This window comes from Cydia splendana, chromosome 14 (assembly GCF_910591565.1).
Source record: "Cydia splendana chromosome 14, ilCydSple1.2, whole genome shotgun sequence".
NCBI lineage: Eukaryota > Metazoa > Arthropoda > Insecta > Lepidoptera > Tortricidae > Cydia > Cydia splendana.
Genome location: NC_085973.1, coordinates 9,201,346 through 9,222,460, shown reverse-complemented (window position 1 = coordinate 9,222,460; position 21,115 = coordinate 9,201,346). Strand labels below are relative to the sequence as shown.

General features: G+C 38.9%; 1 protein-coding gene and 1 long non-coding RNA gene across 11 annotated transcripts in view; one reads left to right on the top strand and one right to left on the bottom strand.

Annotated features, from left to right (window-relative positions):
* LOC134796711 (serine/threonine-protein kinase minibrain) overlaps window positions 1-21,115 on the bottom strand; it is a 170,741-nt gene that overhangs the window by 121,991 nt on the left and 27,635 nt on the right. For 7 of the 10 annotated variants that reach the window (XR_010144988.1, XM_063768888.1, XM_063768889.1 and 4 more), the window contains exons 2-3: window positions 4,968-5,137; window positions 3,129-3,230 (exon numbers count right to left, since the gene is read on the bottom strand). Coding sequence is in view for 9 of the 10 variants with exons in the window: in XM_063768888.1 (XP_063624958.1) it covers window positions 3,129-3,230; window positions 4,968-5,137 (272 nt within the window). In the remaining variant the exon portion in view is untranslated. Of the gene's footprint in view, window positions 1-3,128; window positions 3,231-4,967; window positions 5,138-13,679; window positions 14,082-21,115 lie in introns of those variants that run through there. The other 3 variants (XM_063768893.1, XM_063768895.1, XM_063768894.1) reach the window with 3 other exon arrangements.
* Window positions 2,519-21,115, top strand: part of LOC134796812 (uncharacterized) — a 293,974-nt gene continuing 275,377 nt past the window's right edge. The window contains exon 1 of the long non-coding RNA XR_010144995.1: window positions 2,519-2,529. This is a non-coding gene — a long non-coding RNA (uncharacterized LOC134796812). The remainder of the gene's footprint in view (window positions 2,530-21,115) is intronic.

The window sequence follows — 21,115 nt, the reverse complement described above, 5'->3', positions numbered from 1 at the left end:
AGGAGTTTTTTACGAGCCAATAAATTTGCTCCCACGGGCCACGCCGCCTCCTAGCAACGCGCCCACGGCCGTCCAAAAAGGTCGCGAGTGTGTGGAGGCGAATTAGGTGTTTGCTTAACAACGTTTAAGAGGAAACGGGACGGCCGTTTTTCCATACAAACCTAGTCCCCATTTTCCTCGCTGAATTATGGAAAATCTTTATACATAATTTGATGTATAATGTATATTAACATAGCATAGCTATGCCCCTACGTTTGACTTTCTTCCATTTTTTGATTATTGTACAAATTCGGTGCGCAAAACAGATTTTCATAATCATTTCAGAGAGGAAAATGAAGACTACGTTTGTATGAATTTCGTCTTAATATGTTTTGTAGTACACTGTTTTCAGGAATGGCAAACGTCACATTAGTCATTACATTCTTACTTCTGTTTCCTTGTACAGTCACCTGCAATAATATGTTACACAACGAAGGCCGCAAAAATATCTGACACGATCTTATTAGTAGAGCTATAAGAGCGTGTCACATATTATTACAGGTGACTGTACATTTATTTTGAGGTTGTGAAATAAAGAGGATTTGTATTGTATTGTTAGTTACAAAAATGCCAAACCTACGTTCCATTTCGACTTTAGAGGTTATAAAGGGTGTACAATAGGGTATTTAACTGTATTTAAAATAAATTATTTTACACCATGCATGAAATAAACCACCAGAAGATTAATAGAGAAACGTAGACAGCAGTTATTTTTAGACACAATTTCTATTTTAAAACCCGTATAAAACTGTAAAGAGTAGGTAGTTAGATTGTGACGTCACATGCTAGTGTTTCATATAAATTCCATAGTAGCAAAACCGTTTTGACAGTTCGAAAAAAGAAACTGATCTGACTAGTAGTCAAATACCCTATTGTATATGTCGAGGAGTTTGCTCATAAGACATAAGGGAAGGTCCTTTATTAGTGCTATCATGGACCAAAAGCTCTTCCAGACGTTCTCGATATAAGTCTATCGAATTGCGATGTTAACTTTTAAAAATGCTTACCCATTTTCATTTAATGTTTCTCGTGCTTACAACCCAATTATCACCAAGACTGAAGAAACTAACTTTAAAACTATATAATTTGATTATCAATTATAATTTTATAGTTCATAACGACGTGGCGTAAAAAAAAGGAATGAAAGTAATTTCCGTTTGCACGTAAACTACAATCAGGAGCGCCGGCGCTAACAACGCAATTCTTATGTAATGTATTTTTTTTATTATTTACTCGTATATGCATGTTAATTATAAGATGTAATGTTTTGAAACGATGTGTCCCGCCGAGTTTGTTGCCGGTCCCATATGGGGATACCCTCCTCCAATTGAGAGGGGACTTAAATCTTCTCGATGCAAAGGTGTAGGGTTGGAGCCGGTGTAGCTTTATTTGACGTTCATAAGCGCATTGAAAACTATCTTTATCTTAACACATAGCTATATTTCTCGATGGCTCTATGTAAAGTAAACCTTATAAATCTGACCTCTTATTGTGCAAGTGTTAATTGTTACAAAAGTAACGGTCAAGTTATGCTAGATGCGATCTGACGGACGAGTATAAACCAAGGGCGTCATTTCAATCCCTCGATGGGGACGGGCGAGTGAAACTGACGAAATTAAAAGTCCAGTGCCTCTTATCAACCATTTGCCTGCAGATTCTTAATTACTTTGGATACGTGGGCAGGCAGAAGCCGGATAACTTGGAAAAGCGCATTGTAGTTGGCATGGTGGATGGAGGACGTTGTAGTGGACATCCACTGACGCGCTGGGTAGACATTGTCAAGAAGGCCTGCCAGGGATCTACAAGTATCTACACAGGCGCCATTTATTAGGATGTTTACATTACTTAGTTAGATAGATAGATAGATAATTTCTTTATTCATACCCACAACATACACGGCATTGAAAAAGTACAAGATAAGAACATGCAAAGCAACTTAATTACTAAAAACTATTAACTATTACATTAAAAAATTATGAAGCCATGTGTCGTGGCACAGAAAAGGCGCTGGCTCAGCATTGTGATGCGGCAAGCCACATCGCTGGTATTCTGCCAGTACCTTACATACAAATATGCAACGCTTATTTAAAAATAGTTGGTACGAGTAATATAAGAAAAAACTACTGTGCAATTTGTGTGTGACGTGTACATTATTGTGTGAGTGTATGTGTGTGTGTGTGTGTGTATTTTTGGACATTTAGTAACGTTACAGTATTAAAAATTTCGTAATTATTAGGTACTACCCGAATAGTGCGGTTGGCAAAGTAAAAAGTGGTTTAAGAAGAACAAGAAAAAGAAGGGAGCAAGAGTGAGTTTAAGGCATATGCTTTTGTTGGTTAAGAAGTTGAATACAGATACCGAAGTAATCTAAGTTGTTACAGATACCGAAGTAATATTATAATGGTTCGCCTTACAACTCACATGCCCGTGCAACCAATGAGAATACGCAGCCAGTTTATGAATAAAGGGTAGCAACAGCCGCGCCAGTAAGTAAATTAATAACCGCAGGTGACTCTGGTTAATTCCGGATTAATCGAACAATCGGAAATTGTTCGACGCTATGATCAATTGCAAATTACTCAGCGTACCCGATTGTTCGAGTAATAAATGTGCACTCTCATTTCTCCCGTTTGAAAAGGAGTATGTGTATAGCCGATAACCTCCGCTTAAGCTTTAGCAATACCTTGTGGAGCGCGGGTTGGACGTTGATATTAATACATATTAAGACACCTAGAAAAAATAAGTGGCGAAGAACTTCTGATTCCTGCGCGAATCCCAAACCCACCCGATGCTTTCTAATGCGATAAAACTCATACACGTTCATATATTAGGTACCTCAAGAGTCTCAAGACTTAATCGTCTCCGTACCTAACCGTTCATTATTTTGTTTCTAGCAGTTAGTGCTGGTGCTGAACACACAAACGTTTTGTAGCGGCGGATCCATACCATACAAAAAACGCCGCTATACGATTAGCAACATCGCCTTATTGCATTTTGCCGCCGGAGAGAAACGCCAGTGTGTCAAGGTTCTTAGACATCTATTGATTATATAAAATAGTAGGGTACCTAATACCTATCCTATGACTTACCTCGTTTATATGTTTATAGGTTTTGATGAGATCCACGCTTAGCTTCCGTAACGGTGCTGTTGAGGGGTCCCGAAAGTGGTGTGGTATTCGGGCTTGCATAGCCTGTAGAATGAAATGAATGAATTAGTTTATTGTTATAATTATAACTATTCGAAATAGAAAGTTTAAGCAAAAATAAGAGAAGCAGATAATTGGGATCGAGGCAGTTTGCTCAAACATTTCAACATAAGATATAAACTTGTCTAATATCTAATAAGAAATAGGTCGTGCATTAAATTAGAACGTGCTAAGAGCATGCCATGCGAATGATAGTAAATTAATTACATAACATAATACATCAATAATTCGATAAAAAAATTTGCTTCAAGCAAGGAAGGCATAGGCATAGAACTATTAAACTAGACATTAACTAGAACCGTACTAGTTTTTTGTAATTGCTTTTGGATACCAGTAACTGGCAACAGAGAGTTTCTACGTATAGTTCTATACCAGCGAGACGACGATCAGCGACTGGCATCATCTAACATCTAACTTATGCATTTGTAAGAAAGGGATAAAACATAATTTAACTAAATCAGGCCCGTAAAGTTTTATGAATAAGGGGGTAAATTAGCACAAAGCTTTACAATATTTAAACTACTGTGTATGTTGCGTATGCATAGACCACGCGATTCCCGATCTTGTACTATATGTGGCATCTTACATACATAAATATGGCAACCAATTACAATATACTACCAGAAAAGCTGTCACGCAATATTCACGTAATTTGATCACGGCTCTGATAGTAGCTACTATGTTACACTCTTTCAATAACGCGGAGATAATCTAACAAAGTTTGTATTGAAGCAAGTTAACTCGGACACAACAAGAAAGAAACCCAATCATTTCACACGAGAAACTCTAGTCGAGGTACATTTATTAATTAAGTGTAGCTATGGCCACACAGAACGTGTATTCCCATTACTCACCCGAGCACAGGCGAGTCTGAGGCTAAGATAAACTAGCGTAACTATGATCCGATACAACTACGCGTAATCAAAGCGCATTTATAATGGTTATCCTGAGCTCTTAGACTATTAGCCTGGCAGCTGCAAGCGATTTTAATGTCACCTCAGAGCCTTCGATCGATCGAATATTCAATACTAAACAGTTTCAGTGAAAGCGAAGTTCTTCGTTAATTAGCGTGGTTATGGGGTAATTTATTTAGTTGCGGTAATGTCTGGCGCATTATTAATGTTCCTTTTAATAAGACAAAAGGACGCGCGCTGGTTAGAGTGACGAGGCGCTTCGTGTGAAAGCATGGGCGATCAGTCCGCGAGATCTGATTCGGTTGGAAATGGAAAGTACATTTTAATCCACTAAAACATTATGTCGAAACAAAGAAATGCTGTTTCGGTATTTTTATACTGAAACGGTATTTACAGAAAGTACGAAATACGTACCTAAATTTTAACTAATGACTATAACAGTCTACGGAGCAAACCATTTTCTGCTTGCTCATAATACAGCAGTGACTCCATGTCGCAAAAGAAAGTTACTCTGATTAGTCCTTCGTAGAGTAATAGGTACAGGCATTAAGTACGAAGTATCATAAAAGAATCCCCTAGTGCCCTTATTTATAGGTAAAAAGAGACGTTACAAATATGTATTAATATTACATATTTTAGTTTTTTTCTAAGATTAGAACTTTTACACTGACGTTGCATGAGTGCTACAGGATGCTACATTTCTCGTTTCGACATACCGAGTTAAGGTTTTTCAAAACGAAACTTTCCATTAGCCACCGATTCACGTAGATCTGTCCTAGCGCAGCAAACTGCCTCGTGTATCATTTACCTGGACGGGAATACGGTAGCGGCAGAAAGCCCGGGGGCGCGCGGTGGCGCTCACCTGAATGTCCGAAGGCGCGCTCATGGAGGCGAGCTGCTCCTCTGCCACCAGCCGGCCGTAGAGCGGCCCGTGCCGCCTCTCGCCCGCCTCGGGCATGCCTCCGCCGACAACGCCTACTGCAACAATAACAGATGGTACATCAGTGTGGGCTACCTTTTTGTAGTGGGCGATGTGCTGTATTTATTTGGTCTATGGCGAAATATCTAATAAAATAATAAATAGAAAACAGTCAATTAAGTGGGTAACTTATTCTTATTGATCGGGCATACGGATGCTGACAACATATACTCAAATTTCATAAAAGAAGGTGGGTTAGTGTTGGTTTTATGCCGGGGTGATCAGTTCATGCACCTATACTGAGGAAACTTGAACATCTGTAGAATGTATCAAACGCGAAATGACATCATATAACGCTCGTCTTTTAATAATGCACAGCGTCAGAAAGTGACGTATGCTATACTGTATCATTTCATGCGCGATAAGCGCCACCATAATGCTGTTATAATTTCATTTTCACGGTAGGTAATATACGTTAAGTGGAACAGTTAACTATATTTGACCGTGTAAACCGTCGTTTAAGTAGATAAGGTAACTTATCCATAAATGATCCTTAAAAGCTGTAAAAAAACCTGCGACTGAGAATAAGGCCAATCATGCTGTTTAAAAACTTTCATTATAAATGGTAATTTTTCTTTCCCTTGATGTGAGAATTTTCACATGTAAATCGTGTCACGAAAACAAGTAAAACGTTTAAATGTCGCTTTTAATATATTTAACAGCCCGGGCTTGTTATGATAAAGGTGCGCAACAGCGCTTGTCGCTCAGGCCGTTATAATAAGGCATAATAGCCCAAATTGCCATGTGAATGAGGACTCATTCACCTTGCGTTATTACAATCGCTCGCAAACAACGGCTTGTTCGAACGTTCGAACCTGAATTAAGTTAGTGACTGATTCATAATAATTAATAACATTAATAACTATATCGTTCGAAGCCATCGTCTTACGTTACATTTAATTACGCGCTGAACGCTCGTTTTGAGCACCATGATCAAGAATGATCCATTTCCCACATCAAACGCTCGCTTGTGACTCGTAATGTATCCATCTCTATGTATACGTATGTATGTATCGAAAAAACCGGCATCTTAGTAGAGTACGAGGTGGTCGCCGCGAGCGGCTCGGCCCACTGCACTAACTGTGATGCGGTACAGTATGCCGAAATATTACAAGACAGCAGCTTTAAGGCTTGGCCACATACAGAGCGCGACGCAGCGCCGCGTCCACGCCGCGCGACCGCGGCACATGCTAACAGGTTACCGACGTCAAACAGACTGCGTCCCGCCGGTATCACGCCCCGCTTCTGTCGCGCCCCGCGCCGCGCGGCCCATTGCGTCCGCGCGGCGCGTGCGCAGCGCTGCGCCGAGCGAACGCGGCGGCCCGCCGCGTCGCGCAAGGTCACGTCAGTAGGATCGGACGTAGGCAGCGAGCGGTGCGCCGCGTTCCCGCGCGGCCGCGCCGCGTTCACGCGCGCCTTGAGGGCGTGTTGAGAGCGTGAGGCCGGCGCGATCGGCGCGCGCCCTGTTTGACCAGGCTTCGCGTCGGCATCACGCGGCGCGGACGCGGCGCTGCGTCGCGCTCTGTGTGTGGCCAAGCCTTTATTTTAAGGCCACTATTTAATTGGTTGCCTGAGCATTGGACTCGACTGCGATCGCTAACAAGCCTGTTCGCCCACCCGCAGGCGCTTCCCAAATCGCCTCACGTGTGAATCACCATGAGTCGCTCCTCTACGTCACCGTTACACGTATATGGTGATATCAGATCGATGACACAATTGTTTAACTTACAATTCTAACTCAATCGAGAAGTGCGAGAAGTATATATGTTATTTAAAGAGGTTGAAAAGCATAATGGAACAACGGTAAGCTAACTAGGCTATGAAGGCCTCAGGGCGTTGACGTTGTGACTTAATGGTATAGTGGCCTGTAATTAACTAAAGTGTTAAGAAAACACAATTTAAGATTAATTTAGTTTTTACGTCACTTTAAAAGCTAATACAACTCAAGCGCAGGCGGCTGCTGTTTTGCTAATAGTTTATTTTTATAGACTAGTTTGCAAGGGATCCCTTTGTTTCCCATAAACTTATTGTTTCGAATTTCGATAGTCAGAAATTGATATCCATATAATTTATGGACATAAACATCAAAAGTCATAATTTTAGTTAAGTATAACGTTTTATAGTTCTAATGTTAGACATCTATAATATTAAACGCTATAATCACAAAAGTTATAAAATTGATGAGTATAACATTCAAAGGTATATCAATAATTATTCAGAAATATTTTAAGGCATATATTTTATCGGACTAATGGTCGTTAATCATATCGTTTTAATGTCATCCCTTTGTTTCCCATAAACTTACTGTTTCGAATTTCGATAGTCAGAAAATGATATCTTCTAATATTCTAATATTTAGGAGCTATAATATTAAACATTATGACTTTCAATAATTATGTCAAACAAAGGGGCCCCCAATTTTAATTACTAAAGTGAATTACGTCTAAGAAACCAAATTAATGACATCCTTCATATAAAGAAAAAATAAATCTGTTTCCTCAGGTAGGTTTGTTAGTTACCTTGTGTCCCTCAGAGCGGAAATAGGAGCCCCGCGAAGCGGGGCTCCGTCGACTCGTTGGAGGGACGAATTGGCTTAATAAGCTACATGAAAAATAAGAAATGGTGGGGAAATCAGTAAGCCAAACAATAAAAAACCTGTTTCCTCAGGTAGGTTCGTTAGTTACCTTGTGTCCCTCAGAGCGGAAATAGGAGCTCCGCGAAGCGGGGCTCCGTCGACTTGTTGGCGGGACGAAAGGGCTTAATAAGCTACATGAAAAATAAGAAATGGCGGGGAAATCAGTAAGCCAAACAATAAAAAATCTGTTTCCACAGGTAGGTTCGTTAGTTACCTTGTGTCCCTCAGAGCAGAAATAGGAGCCCCGCGAAGCGGGGCTCCGTCGACTCGTTGGCGGGACGAAATGGCTTAATAAACTACATGAAAAATAAGAAATGGAGGGGAAATCAGTAAGCCAATTTAAAATAATCCCCAGGTAGGTAGGCAAGCATGCAATTTGTATTGTTTAATTTTATAACTATTAACAATATGACTAATAAAAATTATGATGGAAAACGTTATGGTCTAAAAAAATCGGAACTTGAAATTTAGGGAATGTAATAGAGCCCCTACTTATCATTATAACCTGCGATAAAAGACCTTACAACGATTATTGTAAGCAAGTTTATTGCCTTCAACATTATGTTATTAGTATACCTTCTGGACTTTGAATATTATGAGTAACAGATTTTATGACTAACAATAATAATGACCTGCATAAACCGGAACTGCAATTTATATTGTTAAAATTTATGACTATTGACAATATGACTAATAAAAATTATGATGGAAAACGTTATGGACTGAAAAAATCGGAATAAAAAATTTATGGGAACCAATAGAGACCCAGTTTGCAAACTGCAGAAGTAATTTTGGATCTATATCTGAATCCCTAAAGTCTTTTCTCCTATCTTTGTATTCCCTAATATTGTTTGTCATAATGATCAGTTGTCCTAACACTAAAAACCCTAATTTTGGTTTCCCTATTATTGATTACTTATCCTAATGTTATTAAGCATATTTTCTTTTTTGCGAGGGTCGCAGTTCTAACCCTAACCTAACCCACTTTTGTGGCAGCAAGTTCTAAAACCTAACCATTTTTCAGAACCTTACATTATGGAAAATAATCGTTATGACAAATTGATTGTTAGGGCATGTGCCTGTGCAAACCAGATAGGGCAAGTGACTTTAGAACAAACGTTGTTAGGGATTCAGAATGACACCCAGTAATTTTACGGTAAACAAATTGAGGTTTCTAAATACACTTTGGTGTATTTAAAAATCTTTTTCAAAAGTGGAGTTGCAAAGTTTAAGACTTTTTTATCAAAAATAAAAAAACAGCATGCTTTGGAAATTAATGAATTAGACTAAGAAAACAACTGAATAAATGAAAGTGACCATTTCATTATAATCTATCGACAGATCCAAATAATTTTATTTATCTTTTAGTTAGTAATCCGAGGTGTGAGAGTGAACTTTCCCGCGTTAAATTCAAAGGTCGCAGACAAGTTAATTCAGACTTATTTATGTACCGTCTGGCCCGGGATGACATTTCATAATAAAACACCTCCGTTCGGCGCTCGTTGTTGCCGCGACTTCTGCTAAGCTGAAAGTTTGTTCAACGTCTCGTAAGTTCGTATTACTTCAAATAGTTTTACGTTATTTAATTTACTAAATTTTATCCTATTATTATTTAGTGAATAGAATCAGGCGTTACTTTGCGGAAATCAAAATTAATTAAAACCAAAATATTACTTTGCTAATCCGCGAAAAGATAACGTGCTAGTCAATTAGTGCTAACCCGTTATACTTACTTGCGTATTTTTTTATGTTGTAATGTTCCCACCCTCCCACCGCAAAAATAAATACGCAAATAAATAAAACAAACCACCACCAAGAGAACAATACTCGACACGTGTTTCGCCTCTCTACAAGGCATCTTCAGGAGATGTTGACGGTCTGGGTTATTATTTATTTATTTTAACCTAATTGTTTTACTACTCGGAGGGTTTGCGGATGGGGGCTAGGCGAAAAAAAGTGTAAGATTTTGGCATCACAAGCCCTACTAGTGCGACAGATGTAAAGGCTTGGCCACACACAGAGCGCGACGCAGCGCCGCGTCCGCGCCGCGTGATGCCGACGCGAAGCCTGGTCAAACAGGGCGCGCGCCGATCGCGCCGGCCTCACGCTCTCAACACGCCCTCAAGGCGCGCGTGAACGCGGCGCGGCCGCGCGGGAACGCGGCGCACCGCTCGCTGCCTACGTCCGATCCTACTGACGTGACCTTGCGCGACGCGGCGGGCCGCCGCGTTCGCTCGGCGCAGCGCTGCGCACGCGCCGCGCGGACGCAATGGGCCGCGCGGCGCGGGGCGCGACAGAAGCGGGGCGTGATACCGGCGGGACGCAGTCTGTTTGACGTCGGTAACCTGTTAGCATGTGCCGCGGTCGCGCGGCGTGGACGCGGCGCTGCGTCGCGCTCTGTATGTGGCCAAGCCTTAAGTGTCAAATTTTGGCGTCAAAAGCCATACTACTGCGAAATATGTAATGAGACTAATGAGAACAGAACAAAACAAAACAATGAGAATGAGCATGAACATGTCACTAGCCTTTCTTAACTTCGTTCCAACCGAGTGTTCCACGACACTCACCCCTTTTTTTTAAATAAATAATATTTGCATCTGAAAGGAATGAAAGTACACGTCTAACAACTTTTTTCGGAAAATAGATTATAATCACAAATTGCAGAGCACTTAAAATTTCACTTTAAAAGTAACTATAAGTACATGTTCTATCCGTGTACCCTTGATCTATTAACGTTTAAACGAAAAACATTAATATATGGAGCTATGTTCGCCTTACGGAACTTACTGGATTTCACGTGTAGGCATCCGGCCAAAATCAAAGCGGATTTCAGTATCTCCTCATTCCCAAGTCTCAATTTACGTATTTAAGATATTCCATACCATTATTGTTTTCCTCGTGGGACGCACAAATATCACACACACGTGTATGCATGTACTCTGAGGTGATATTGTGTTCCAACTGTTCCAAGTACCGGGTGACCGCATGAAACTCAACTGCGTAGGCAGTCGTATTTTATGACACACATCAACCTATATTGAATCGATAAAGGTAAGTTAGTCGGTACTATACAATCTTAACACATCTGCTGACAGACTGGTGCAATTCATTTTTAACAAGCTTTTATTAGGTCGACCTGTATGTAACTATGTAATGGAATCTAAGGTAACTAATTTAACCATCTTCCAAGGATCGTAATAGCGTCATGAAAATTGGCAGCTGTATGTAGTTCGGATGACAATACAATAATATGGTACTGTCGAACTGATCTGATGATGGAGACAGGAGGTGGCCATAGGAACTCTCGACCTGTATGTAACTATGCAATGGAATCTAAGGTAACTAATTTCACCATCTTCCAAGGATCGTAGCGTCATGAAAATTGGCAGCTGTATGTAGTTCTGATGACAATACAATAATATGGTACTGTCGAACTGATCTGATGATGGAGACAGGAGGTGGCCATAGGAACTCTCGACCTGTATGTAACTATGCAATGGAATCTAAGGTAACTAATTTCACCATCTTCCAAGGATCGTAGCGTCATGAAAATTGGCAGCTGTAATTATGTAGTTCTGATGACAATACAATAATATGGTACTGTCGAACTGATCTGATGATGGAGACAGGAGGTGGCCATAGGAACTCTCGACCTGTATGTAACTATGCAATGGAATCTAAGGTAACTAATTTAACCATCTTCCAAGGATCGTAGCGTCATGAAAATTGGCAGCTGTATGTAGTTCTGATGACAATACAATAATATGGTACTGTCGAACTGATCTGATGATGGAGACAGGAGGTGGCCATAGGAACTCTCGACCTGTATGTAACTATGCAATGGAATCTAAGGTAACTAATTTAACCATCTTCCAAGGATCGTAGCGTCATGAAAATTGGCAGCTGTATGTAGTTCTGATGACAATACAATAATATGGTACTGTCGAACTGATCTGATGATGGAGACAGGAGGTGGCCATAGGAACTCTGTGGTGAAACAAGGCAACCTAATTGTGTTAGGGGTTTTTAGAATTGTCTCGATGAGTATTAGTTGTGTGTCGTAAGAAAAGTACAGTCAGCGATAAAAGCTTGTACCAAAAATGAAATTTTTGCCAAAAACTTATTTTCTGTCAAAAGGAATTTCTGCTTTTATGTTTGGTATCTGAGTGACTAAACTATCTATGACCTACCTTAATTTGGTGATAAGTATTTTGTGTGTGGGTAATTATGATTAATGGATATTGATATGATTATGATTGTCACATTTTTCTCATTTTATCCAGTGACCACACGAGACGTGAACAAAGGGCTCAAATCGTCGGGATGCCCAAGTCTGTTTAAATTCTTTTATTTCATTAATAACTTCAGTAACTGAAGACAATATGCAGAAAATAAAAAAAAATGATAAAAAATGCACAATAGTAAATTTGGAGAAAGGAAAACGGTGTCGGTGTCGTTCCTAACCTAATCTTGATGATCTTGTTTATTTTTTAGTTATGTTTTTATGTTGTTTTATTTTTAAGTATAAATTGCGAAAAGCGTAAATAAAGATCGTGTCAAAAATGTTTGGTCAAAATACTCCCCGCCCAAGACACACTTAAACATGTTAAAATTATCAACATCCGCTTAGCTCGGCGCGCTCCGAGATGAATGTACAGCGCCGATTGAAAATCAGACCACATCCGCCTATTAGCATTAAAAACGATTTCTTACAATAGATAGACTAGTGCACTTCCGTTCCAGCGCTACGAGTACAATTCACTACGGCGAACACTTACAGAATAGTTCAATGATTCATGCAAAGTAGGCGGACGAGGTGACCAAATTTAAGTGCAAATCAAAATTCGGAGAAAGGTAGTGTCAAGAGAAAGCCCGAGATTGTACTTGACAGTGGGATATTAAGCAAATCTAGTTTGCATTTATGAAGCGCGCAATAAGTAGGGCCTCGTGATAAGGTAGGATTCCCCCTCCGAAGTGTCAGAGGGGCTGCGGGAGGCGAGGAAGGGCTTGTGGGCACTCGGGCCGACGAACGCAGAGACGTGTCGCTACGTCACCAGTGCGAAGCCGTTGAGAACCGGCCGCGGTGCGGCCGACAACCTGTGGTAGCTATGCAAGGAATGCGACTGCCTAGCCGCCGGTCGGACGCTCGTGGGCGGTGCATGATCACGTTCGCACAACACTAACGCAATTTCAGTACATTTTTGCTAAACTTCTTTGACTGATTAATTTCTTACGCAATCGGGTTAGTATTTGCCGTCAGTAACAAACTTGTTCTAAATGACGACTGATAACAAAGTCGTGAGATCCGATCCGTCATGCCGCAATTCACATAGAAATGAACCAAGTGTTATTATCAGTATGTAAATAATGATATAAAATCACGTTACCTACTTAGTAACCGGTGCGACTGCGAAATAGCAATGACCTAATAAAAAGACATTTCCAAAGTCGAAACGATTTGTAAACATGATATATCTACATTGGCTGCACGGAAGGTTTTTATTTTTTCACAATTGAATCGATTATTTGAGGGTCTCTAGGTGAACTTTATGGCAGTAGCATTAAGCACAAGGTCGTATTGGGGCCGTGACATGAAGTTGAAATGTAAGTACTAAAGATATATACTGGGTACTTGGTAGCCGCCCGTTCGGAGTAACTGCGCAATTCTGTGACCGAGACTTCGAAGAATCCATTAAGGCGATCTCCTTGAAGCGAAGCAGCTAGCAATGAGGTTGAAACCCTCTATAGTAAAATGATTTTTACAAACGACCTAATCTATGAACTTACGTTAGGAACATAGAGCTGCAAAAGTGCATGCATACCCACTTTATGAGTGGAATTGTATACTTATGAACTTTTACAACTCGCTGTAAATTATATGTTTTGTTTAGTAGTAAATCACTTACTTTCACAAAATTCACTTCCAAGTTTAACAGACATCACTTAACTAACCAGCGAACTGTCGACGGGCAATGGGTTTCTCACGCATAACACTACACATATGATTGATTTATCACTACACATAACACTGACCGATTATAAAATAAACTGAGACCACACACGTGTAATGTTTGATCAAAACAAAGCACTTCGTTCAACAAGACCGATTACATTTTGGTAGTATAGGTAGGAGTATCGCGGTGGTTTCTATACGGTGCAGCGGCATCGGCGTCCTTGCGCGTCCGTCACTTGTTTTTGTTGCACAACAATGTTTATACACGTGGAGCTCGATGCGCACTAAAGCCGCGTTGATAAGGACGCTGTGCCGGCGCGCGGCGCGACCAGGCCACAACTAACGCGCGACTCCACCGCTGGCTAGTAATAACCGAGCTTGCCCACGTGATTCAGATGACAAACACATCACTAAACTCTGGACTGGACTGACCGATCGAGCCGGTGATTTTATCGGTGCGATACATACTACGACGGCTATGGATCTCTTTTACTATCACTGTAAGGCGCTTGATACATATAACATTTTATTAATAAAAATATCCCTTAATTGCATCGTTAATATTATGAATGAGATATGATTGTTTTGTAACAGACTCATTTTATCATAATATCAATGAAACGAATACATGTAAAGCGCTCACTCAGATGTGTATTCATGAAAATCATACTACATATCAGTTGTATCATAAATACTGTATCGTTAATTATGGGGACAACTTGACTTAGCCGTTTTTTTATGGTATTATATTTTTATTTCAAAATTACACATGTGTTTAATTAGTGCTTTCATAAGGTACACATTTCGTCCTGGGAGCTCGACGTAAAGCATATGGTTTGGACGAAATTTACCCAATCCTCTCGAGTAACAATAACGACTGCTGACAAATACTAGAAGAAAATGTGCGGTTTGCGAACAAGACAATATCACACAAAAAAATCGTACTATGTAAACAGCAATTACACATGATTTGTATAGCGAAACATCTGGACATAGTCTAAGCATTTCTTTTCGTTAAAAAAAAAGTTTAGGGTCTGTGCATGGTGGCCTTTTGGAGAATATGGCATGCTACTTACGACAACTATGACTTTGACATCTAATATAACTATCATGGAACATTTCTATCGACCCGCTCTAGCGATGGATCAACGCCATGAATGTCCGTTAGGCTTTGGTTTTTAGCTTATTCTTCTAGCTGTCTCCGTCATTACGCTTGCATCAGAAATTGAAGGGATTCCAAAACGTGGGGTGAAAAATCTTTATTATGTAAACATAAAAATTCACTACATTTATTCTGCAGCTGCTCAATTGAACAATCATGAAGAGGACACTTAGATAACATGTTTTGGCAGCCTATTAACCTGTTGTTACTTTAAATCGTACCAAAGAGTCGGTGAAATAGTCTCAAATTCAGCTCGATAGGCTTGTCCGGACTGTATTTGCTATACGGTATTAAAAGCATCATAAAGTCCCTAAAATAATAAAAAAATTCAAACCTTCTTAAATCAGATATAGCTTAAAAATACCCTCAGATCAAACTCTTAGAACAAAATAATACACATGTCAACGTTAGACCAGGTTTTATCTGTCCATATACTTAACGATACAGTCTTTACCTTCAATAAGCACGCGCTCTTACTAAAAATTCTATGAAACGTTTGCGAGAAAAGCGAGGGGCTAGCACTTCGAACAGTCATATGCATAAAACTACACGAATTCCTTTTTTCCCCGACTGCTGCCAGCCACGCAATTTCTCCGATTGTATGCAAATCCTCGATGCAAACAAAGAATGAAAAAGCACCGACGCAGACGTTCCATTCCACCTGTCCCAGTGTGCTCCCCCGTCCCGTCTGAGCTCGGGGCGAACTAGAGCCGAACCGTAAACAATCCCACCAGGATATTAGTCCTGAATAGATCTCATCTCTTTACATAATCGACCGCCACCGTCTTGTCGAGCACGCTTTTATTAGGTGTCTTCACTTGTGAATAATTCAGTGAGTTTTCTATTAAGCACTTAGGCAGGAGAATAATGCATCCACTACATTTTCATAGCCAGGGCACCGCAGCCCATGAGCTTCGCCTTGGCCCGATCGGCGGCGCTCGAAGGCTTTAGGAAAATGTGTCGCACGCATCGGAATTTAGAACAGAACTAATGTATAAACCGGATTGCATAATATAACATGGCGCCACGTGTAAGCTTATCGTTATCTGGCTATTATGGCGTGTATTTATGTATATACTTACGTTAGAATTATAGTAATTTAGTAGTAAGACGTCCTGGTTACTATGGGAAGGGAAATTAAATGCAGCCGTCTAACCAATAAAATCGGATAATCGCGCAAAGAGCATTTCCGAATCTCTAGCTTCGTATTTCTCTTATTTGAAACGAACAACACTAATGACCTGTTCATTAGCTTATTTTAGCGAAAATTTATTTAGAAATAGATGGACAAACAATACCTTACCTATCAATTTTAGGAAACTTGTTAATTTACAAACTTTGTGAAATAAAACCTTGAAGCAATTTACTAATGCCTAACAGGCAACGCAACGGTAACAATAATCGACTATGTGTAAAATGGCTGTCTACCATTTTCAGATTAAGAAAAAAAATTCCCGGTACACTTTCTAAAAACAGAATTTCTAATCAACAAAAAACACGTACCTATATAAAAGTGGCGAATATAAAAAAAATATCTAAACTATTTAACCTTATCAAATCATTTCTATGTGATGTGAATATGAAGTCCTTTCAAAAGAATAAACTGAGTATTAGTAAATAAATAATTTAGAAACTATGGTTTAAATATAATACCGACAACTGCCAAATGTATAGGTCCTATGACGTTTAATAAATAGCTATGTAACTATAGAACAATGTAGGTAGGGTGGAAGCTTGTGAAACAACCCTCAATTTGTATAATTACACGCTAAGGTAGTAATTAGTCAAGATTTGGGGTCGTAAATGAAAAATAACATGACTTATTTGGCGATTTTATCACAGTAATAACCACTGGTCTACTGGCGTTCCACCTTTACGCCTTTAATATCGTATAATTAATAATAGCGGCGATAGTTGCTCATTTAACTAACAGTTATCAAAAGTAATCATAAAGTTATAATTTAGCAATGTTTATATAGGTTTTTTAAAACCGCGGAAATATGCTGGCTTAATATTACCTCATTTTGATTTTAAATTTCTTTGTTATGGATTTGAATTGTCAGCTTTCAAAAATATCATTTCTGTAACAGAAATCGGGCTCCTAATATACATATAAAAAAACGGATTTGAAATGATAATATTTGTTTAATTATTTTAATAGAATTTTGTTATAGCAAATATTCAACTATAAAATAACACCTAGTTCAAAACAGATAAGTTCTTAAAAACATTTAAACTCGTATTATTTATTTGGTGAGTAGACAAGTTCATACACCTCCGTAGCGCGAAGGTCACGGTAACGTAAAAATAGCAGTCGCACAATGGCTTTATCAGAACATTGGAATAACTTGAAGTTAACAACAACGGATTTAAAAAAATGGTAAGCGGGACCTATTCAATTTTTATCCAATCCAGAAATATGTAGGGATTGTAAATCTAAGTAGCTGTCATGCAGAAATAAATCTTAGATAAATATAATAAAGCCAAGTTTAAAATTAGCATTAAATATGTAGATAGTAACAACCAAAGCATCTTTAACACACCTTTGTTACCATAGCAATAAGGATATGTTCCGATATATTTGGCCACTAAGGCCCTCACTATCTATTTGATGCTGATTGTACATATTTAGAGACAAAATGTAGTACGTATGAGGCTTCAGTTAGCGTCGGGTCGGAATCGGGTTGACTAGAGGCCCGCGAGGCCGTTTAGCAGGCCGCAGGTTTAACGGCCTGTCTGGCCGTTCACCCGAGGCCCCACGGGGGCGCGCTGGCCGAATTGTGCGCGAAAACGCCGCGCCCGCGCCGCTACGAGCTAGCGCCATTCATTGTTGGCCGCGCAAAACAAAACAAATGGTTCAGCCGATGCGCTCATGTGCAGTCATGTTATGTGATGTGTGATCTAATCAGCTGTATCACTGAACGAGCGCTCATAATTACGTCTTACTGTATTGATTAAAAAATACATAGGTACATAATTTAGCGTGAATCCTTGCACTCATGATTCGGTCAAATTGTGTTTTATGAAAAACTAATTATAGCCAGCCTTTTATGAATGTAGTATGATACCTTAGGGTATGGTGCTTTACGCACACTAGCGTCCCTTCCCCTCCCCCTGACGCAACCCCCCCTTTTTGCATGAAATATGTCCCGGTTCACAGTTTTTTCCATTTATTGAGGAAAGTATACATTTTAGGAAAAAAGTGTCAATGAAAGAAATAATCCCTTATTAAATTCTCAATAAAAAAGGTTATATTCATATTATAACACTTATTAACTTATTACAAGGTGTTCTTAAGATATGCGAAAGATTTTATTTCTGAGGTCAAAAGAAGGAAAAAATGTAATATGAGTTTAGGTCAATTTCGCCAAAAAAAATTTTTTTTGTTTGTTTTTTTTTTTTTAATTTTTTGAATATATTTGTACATAAAAAGTAAATGTTATTGGTAAACTTGTCAGTTAAAATAGATTATTACTTTTTTTTTCGTAAAACTTAGTTTAATGCAAAGTGTTACTTGTCACTTTTTGACATCTATCAATAAGGATGTTTAGTCTACGTCCCATAGTAGCAACATCGCCATCAAAAAGGCGTTTTGCACTATGTAACAATAAAAACTTGTTTTTTTTTTTTAATTGGTATTAACCCTGAAACTGGTGCATCATATAAAAAAAATGAATATGACGTTTTTTATTAAGAATTTATTAAGGATTATTTATATATTCCTCAAAAAATTTAAAAAACTGTGAACCGGGACATATTTCATGCAAAAAGCGGGGGTTGCGTCAGGGGGAGGGGAAGGGACGCTAGTGTGCGTAAAGCACCATACCCTAAGGTATCATACTACATTCATAAAAGGCTGGCTATAATTAGTTTGTCTTCCCCATACATTAGAACACAATTTAACCGAATCATTAGACAAGCACAGGTATTGTGTAAAGTAAGCATTTTTATTAAGTGTGGATAATTGTAGAGTTACAATAATAATAAATAAAATATTTCTAATAATTTTTAAGTATTTAAGTGTGTCGGACCATGTATGGAAAGGTTTGGAGGTACCCAAACACCTAAGGATTTATTCAGAAAACGAATTATCGTTTTCTGCATTAAACACAGCCAGGTCAAACCACAGATTAAACCAGACCAGACAGAAAAGGGACAACCGACCAACTAAAAGCGGTGTGAACCAAAAAAATCAGTTGTATACATTACGGATTCTACAGAACAAAAAATTCTATGAATGATATTATATGATGAATATTAACAAAATCAAATGTCGATTAAAAACAGATAACTTACTAGTTAATCAGGAAAACCTAAAAGCTTTTGAGTAAAACGGTGTCACATAATAAAGCCTAGAGACTGAAACATATTAATCTTGTAGGGTTTTAATTTATGCTACTTTTGAAATCGAACACTCAAGAAGTATTGGGTTAGAGTCCCATCGATATTTGAAGTCGTCAAAAAGTCCTGACAAACTCTTAACATTCCTGACGATACGTCTAGTATGCAGCTTCTCATACAAAGAGAGCATGTGATTGCGCAGGCGACGTCGACCGTTGTGCCGAGATGCGCAAAAACACCGCGGTCAACGACGCTGGGGCCCATCGGGGATAAATTAACACTGGAGCCTTCGCGAATCCTGACCGAATGCTATTTGACTAGGTATTATAAGTCGTGCCGCCTGATATGACCAGGTTTTTCTAAACGCATTAGCGACGTGTTATCTCACGCGGAACGTCATTTTGAAGGAAAGTATGTAAACGAGTGGTCTTTTGAAAAAGTGTGTCATAACTCATAACATACATTGTCAAGAATATTTTTGAAACCATAAAGAATTATAAGTTAATATTTATTATTCGAAAAGCTTGTATAAATTCCAGAATATATTATAAAAACAAACTACTATGTTTAAGATATCAAACTATACTTGTACATATGTATATACAAAAAAAAACATTCTGAGAAATAACTTTCGGAGGGTAAAATTTTCTAAAAAAAGGACATTAAGAAAATTCCATTTCTGTTTAGCGTTTTTAGGGTTACATTCCTCAAATGGATAAAAACCGACCAAGTTCGAGTTGGACTTACGCCCCAAGAATCCTTCCCATTGCCCATTTTTTTACGTTTTAATATTTCCCTTTCAGTCCAACTCGTACTTCGCAAGTTTTTATAATTTTTTACGTAGCATATTTTTGTGTAATATCAATCGAGTTTGAGGTTTGAATATTTTTGATTTAAATAAAATGTGTTTCTTGTATGCGGCTTGAATGAAGTCTTAATTATTTATTCTATTGTCGCTACACTAAAAACACATAAAAACCGACCAAGTGCGAATCGAACTTAAGATTCCTTAGGTTCGTCTTAACTTAAGTAAAGTTAATCGAGCTTGCACCTCAATCCACTTTATATCCTTTCCCCGGTACCGTCATCGTCATAGTTTATGAACTTCCTAGTAATGTTACCCTCGTTATACAGAACCCTCGGTGCGCGAGTCTGTCTCGAACTAGACTGTTTGGTGTTGCAACTTTAAACATAGTGATCCATGAAAGTAAACGATCATATTCAACTTAATTTCGACTAAATATGTTGATAGTGATGCGCAAAAAAGAAAACGAAATTTGGCTCCTCAGGTCATTGTACAGAATAATAAGAGTAAGTCAAGCTCCGCACATAACACAGCTATGATGTTTACCGTTACTATTGGTACTTTCCACAGTCATTCAATTATTAAAATGTAACAGTAATGTTGGACTCGCAAAAACCTTGGCGGGGTCGACGGTCGACGGCACCGGTACGAGGGGCACGTTAGGGAAAACTCGTCACACCTTTGCAACGATGCTTCACAGTAGCTAGGTTTAATATCCACGTGAAGGTACAGGTAATTAATTAGTTAGCTAATTACAAAATCGCTGTTATGATAATAAAAGGTGGTAAAATTAGAATCAACAACAAAATTGTACCTACTTGAATTCAAACTTGTACACTTTGGTGAAAAAGGCTATTTGAATAGAGGAGGAGGCTCGTGGAGGCCGAGCTATAAGTACCTATGAAGGCTTTACTATAAGATAAGATTTGCGGTTAGTAGCCATTCTTCTTAGTCGTTCCTTATAAAAACAGACTCTAAAACTCAACATTTGCTGACAACTTTCAGTCTGTTCGCTTAATTTACTACACGCTTATGTTCTCTCTCTGATTGTGGGGTCTGCTTTTCTGTTTCTTTCTCCCCA